General features: G+C 32.0%; 1 protein-coding gene across 1 annotated transcript; it reads right to left on the minus strand.

Moving 5' to 3' along the window:
- Positions 1 to 2,484: 2,484 nt before the first annotated feature.
- Positions 2,485 to 5,058, minus strand: LOC132753222 (uncharacterized; the record flags this gene model as incomplete). The annotated part of the gene is given in 2 exon segments (XM_060743668.1): positions 2,485 to 3,760; positions 5,008 to 5,058. Coding segments are annotated over 2 exon segments (298 nt in total), but the record flags the coding sequence as incomplete, so codon positions are not given.
- Between the last annotated feature and the right edge of the window lie 277 nt (positions 5,059 to 5,335).

The following is a 5,335-nucleotide window of genomic DNA, read 5'->3' on the forward strand; positions in this document are numbered from 1 at the left end:
TTTTAAATTGTTTTCTTAAAGGGCCCCAAATCATAAAATATACATATCATTTTAATTTTTTCATTTTTTTAAATTTTTAAACCCGAAATCTCAATGTGATTTTTTAAAAGGGAAAAATCGGGTTTTTGAATTTTAAAAAATTTTAAAAAATTTTGTGTTAAATTGTTTTGTCTGGTTTTTTTCATGTTTTGTTTTTTCCCGACGGGCGTTGTTGTTGTTTTTCAAATTTTTTTATTGGGAATTTGTAAAAATTGGGGGTCTTTGTTTTAACGGGCCCAAAAGTTTGCTGTCATCATTTTTTTTTTAAAAGTTTTTCCTTAAATTTTTCCTTTTTTAAAGTTTGAAAGAGCACAGGTGGGAAACCCTTTAAAAATTTAAGTGGAAACCCCTAAAATTTTTAAACCCCAAATTTTTTTTAATGGAAAAAGAAATTGAAAACTTGACTAAAGCATTTTTGTCCCTTAGGAGCTTTAAAAATATGACCTTTATAAATACCTTTTTAAGAGTTTTAGGTATCATTCAATATTTGTCAAGACCAATAACTTGTGTCCAAAATTTCAGATTATTTTATAGTCCCCTCCGTTTTTTCTATAATTATCATAATCATTGTGCAGAATGACCTGAAAATGAAAAGCGTTCAACGCGTTTAACTTATATCAGGTAAAAAAAACATTTTTTATGTTTTAGGCTTTTGACCCAAATGGAATTTCTTTAATTTTATTTTCCATAATTATTAATAAGCTATTCTTTCAAAAAAGACACAACCGTTCATCGTGCTATTTATGGAATGAATCATAAAACATGTACATGCTTATAAAAATGGCATGCAAATGCAAGTTAAGTTGAACACTGTCTTTAAATCTATTCATGTTGACAAATTTAAACATGAGATTTTTGGTATTCAAAACGTTGTAATCATCCTTAAATAGTGGCATTCATGACGATGAATCATGATTCATGATATGGGCGTATTTGAGAGATTTTTAAAAGTAAGTTTATCTGAAAAGGTGTTTAATTGCTTATACATGTACGCATACTTTGACCCACAGGCACCAGACACAATTATTTTACCCATATACGCTCATAATACTATATATAAAGAATAAAGGCCCCCAACGAGAGAAAACTATCATGCAAAACAAACAAAAACTGTTCTGTAAAAATACACCAGATCACTATTCTGTCTTTGTGGTCGACTCAAGGGATGATTATTCCTATCATAAACACTTTTTACTTCATCGAAATCCCTCAAAATGCTCCAAAATACGAGCAAGTTTCCAAATTTCACTGAAATGTCATTGCATGTCGTTTCCGACGTCCAAGCGATGCGTGTAAACAAAGGTGAATTCTGGTCAATTTCTACAAAATCAACGAATAACTGTTAAAATTTTCACATACTTTCTTTAAAACATCTTGTTTACAGTCAAACTGCGAAGTCTTTACTTCTCAACTGCCCGGTGATAACGCCAACAAGCTGAAAAAATAAAAAATATTGAGAGCTCCGTACCAGAAAGTAACCATTTCCTACTTTACCGCACTGAATATAACGTCAAGTAACGATTGGTTAGCGCAAAATCGGAAGAACTCGGATTTCCCGCTTAACCAATCGTTACTTGACGTTATATTCAGTGCGGTAAAGTAGGAAATGGTTACTTTCTGGAACGGAGCTGTCAATAAATTTATTTTTTTTAGCTTGTCGGCGTTATCATCGGGCAGTTGAGAAGTAAAGACTTCGCAGTTTGACTGTAAACAAGATGTTTTAAAGAAAGTATGTGAAAATTTTAACAGTTATTCGTTGATTTTGTAGAAATTGACCAGAATTCACCTTTGTTCAACGCATCGCTTGGACGTCGGAAACGACATGCAATGACATTTCAGTGAAATTTGGAAACTTGCTCGTATTTTGGAGCATTTTGAGGGATTTCGATGAAGTAAAAAGTGTTTATGATAGGAATAATCATCCCTTGAGTCGACCACAAAGACAAAATAGTGATCTGGTGTATTTTTACAGAACAGTTTTTGTTTGTTTTGCATGATAGTTTTCTCTCGTTGGGGGCCTTTATTCTTTATATATAGTATTATGAGCGTATATGGGTAAAATAATTGTGTCTGGTGCCTGTGCTTTGACCAAGTTTGTTTTATTGCTGCTCTCATTAAAACAGAAAACGTTTAAAGTCGTATGAGAATTTTAAGCACAGACGGTGATATATTTATTTATTAAAAAGAATTGCACTATATATATAGAACATTATAACAAATATATAATATGTCACTGATTACATTGTTTTATGGAGTAATTGGAATGCAACTGTAACATTTCAGATGGGCACATATTATCGATGACAATTTGATTAAAAACTATATTCGCAAATCACACAAGTCACAAATCCGCGACACACTCCGAATCCCTTTCTTGAATAGCTCTTTGTCTTTTTTTTAAGTTATTGTAACTTCTATTTGATAACACCATTTTGTTGCTCGTAAAAGATATCCAAGTACATTCAATTCAAGATGTTACTTATCTAATTTTTCATATCTTCGAAGATGGTTCAGCAAGACATCATTATTGTGTTTATGCTTCTCTTGCTGGTAGTTTTAATCTTTTGGTAGATCCACTTTCATTCTTAAACATTTTGAAGCCTATTTTACCCGATGGTTAAAGATAAGTATGTGGGGTGGCGATTGTGTCTAAGTTACTTCCTGTGTGCCAATTTCTGTTCATAATTGTACAGTGCTGTCAATGTCACTGGTGTTTTGTGTAGACGCATGTATAATGTACTTCAAAAAGAAATAATTCTAATGTGGTGCCCAACTCTGTACCTTTACATGACTGTTAAAACTGTGTAAATTATTATTCCATCCAATGGGACCACAAAGGATTTCTCATAATCAGAACTTTGATACAGGATGTCAATAAGATGCCCGGACTTTTCGCCTTTCTAATCACTGAATAAAATAGCTAAGACAAACAAACACATTGTTACATCCAATAAGTATATTCAAAGCTTGTTAACTTCAGTAACAATATACACCAGTGTGGTTAATAAAGTTTCGTCAAACGATTGTCACAAAAAGTCTTTCATATAGAAAAAAGTATATCTTTTATACAAACAAAAGCTATTACAATGTTTTTATCGCCTTAAATTTCAAGAAATTTCAAATCATTTGTTTGGCATGAAATAAATTATTAAAATGACATTATCTTCTTCTTTTGCACTATATTTGCTTTGTATTTAACAAAAAAAGCTGGACTATTATAGTCATTGACCAATTATTGATAACAAAAAAATGACATAAAACAACTGCAACAATTGCCTAAAATATGAAAAGAAAAAATATAAAACATAGCATTTTAAGTCTGATTTCTTACATCAAAGAATAAGTCATAATTAAAACCCTTGTTAATTGCGAAGTTTGTCATATTTAGTTATTTAGTTAAGGACTAAGTGAACATGCATATTAGGTGCATAATACATAACTTCACAGCTTACTTTTCAAATTACATGTAGATATCTACAGTAACAGCATTTTTCCTACAAAGATGCACAAAAGTGCAAGCCATAACGCAGCATTCTGGTATAGGTTACGCCCACTGCATGCGACGTCATCGCCATACAAGGAAAGATACGCATGCGATTGTATTCCACAAGCTGTCAGGCTGTAAGATGCCTTGTAAAAATTATCGGCAAGATCTGCCAATGCGGCAGTGCAGCTGGATGTAACTGTGAACCCAATGCAGCTAATTGCAGTTGTCACTGCACTGAAATAGAATGGTTAGCCTGATAATTAAAATCAAAGAGATATTTCAATTGTTTCCAATTTTGAGTTATCATAATAATATCTGTCATATTTTGCGGTTCGGATCGGAATATCCGTCCCGAGGTGATCCGCCCATTGGGCGGTAACGAGGCTTGCCGAGTTACCGCCCATGGGCGGGTGACCGAGGGACGGATATTCCGATCCGATTCGCAAACATATGTCAGATATTTTTTCTTGCATATTCTACCATATTCCATTATATTTTTAATTATTTATCTTTATTTTCTATGAAAATTTATATCATTACTACCGTAACTACTTTCATTCAACAGCATATGAATTACAAAATCATTCATAACGGTAAAATGACGTCATCTTTATCGTGCAATTGTACAGCACGCGACTCATCTGGAACCCCCCATGCCAGATGAAATTTCCGGCATGGGTAAAACTAACGGAAACGCCAGTCTGATATGCAAGAATATGTATGATGAATATCACTATTTACATAGATATATCTTTTATGATTTAATTTTTTATATCTGGACATTTTATTAATTTGTTCTAGTGAGATTCGTCAGAGACAAATACATATTGCTAAATTATAATGTCAGCAATATATCATTCCAGATAACAATCGCATACAATCCGGATTTTCTTTATACCGGGTGATACACAATTTAAATACAGCAAGAAATGTACAGGTATGTAATAAAGTACTGACTAAGGAAACAGAAAAAAATCTCCTTGGTCAAATTGAAGAATTCGTAATGTGTTAATTCTCAAAGACTTTATTTCAATATGGCATATTGACACATACTCAAAATTGTTTATTTTATGTATGCTTTGTTGCCATATGACATACTTTAATCAGTAATTATTCGTGATGCGACCAATTTATAGGCTTTATATTGCAATTGTATGTTTAATCTAATGTACAAAATGTAACAAGAATTCCTTTAAAGGCACGTTATGCCTCAGAAATCCATATGTATTAAATTTCTTAACAATGTCAAGCATGCGTTAAATAATGTTTTAAAATAATGGATTTAGAGCATGTAAGATATTTAACAGCGGAAGAAAGTAGCGCTGAATGTGCAGTTATGTGTCGTAAGGATCAAAGATAATTTATCTGTATGGCAATGACAATTTTTGGAAGCTTTAACAAGATAACAAAACTGATAAGTTTTTGAGAGAGAAAAAAATGAAAGCATAATGGACCTTTAAGAAAAATGTTGGATTTCCTACCTGCAGTACTGAGACTTGTACGCCGCATAATTCGCATTAGTGTATTCCGTTAAAGCAGAAGTTAGAGCTGTCGCCAGATTAGTTAGACACGATGTATCGGTCTATTGGCAATTGATAAAAGCCGCAATAGTCTCTACAGTTATAATGAATTTATTAATTAAACTGATGAATTTGTTATAGAAATTAAATAAATGTGTATGAATATATATTACATTTTTCATTGAAATAAGAAATATATCTAGCCGCATATTTTTAACAAAGTTATACTTATTAACAAATACGTGAATATAATAAAAAATCACGTTTGAGTTGTTATTATATCGGTAGT

This window comes from Ruditapes philippinarum, unplaced genomic scaffold (genome assembly GCF_026571515.1).
Source record: "Ruditapes philippinarum isolate M1 unplaced genomic scaffold, ASM2657151v2 ctg1081_1_1_1_1, whole genome shotgun sequence".
In the NCBI taxonomy this organism is placed as follows: domain Eukaryota; kingdom Metazoa; phylum Mollusca; class Bivalvia; order Venerida; family Veneridae; genus Ruditapes; species Ruditapes philippinarum.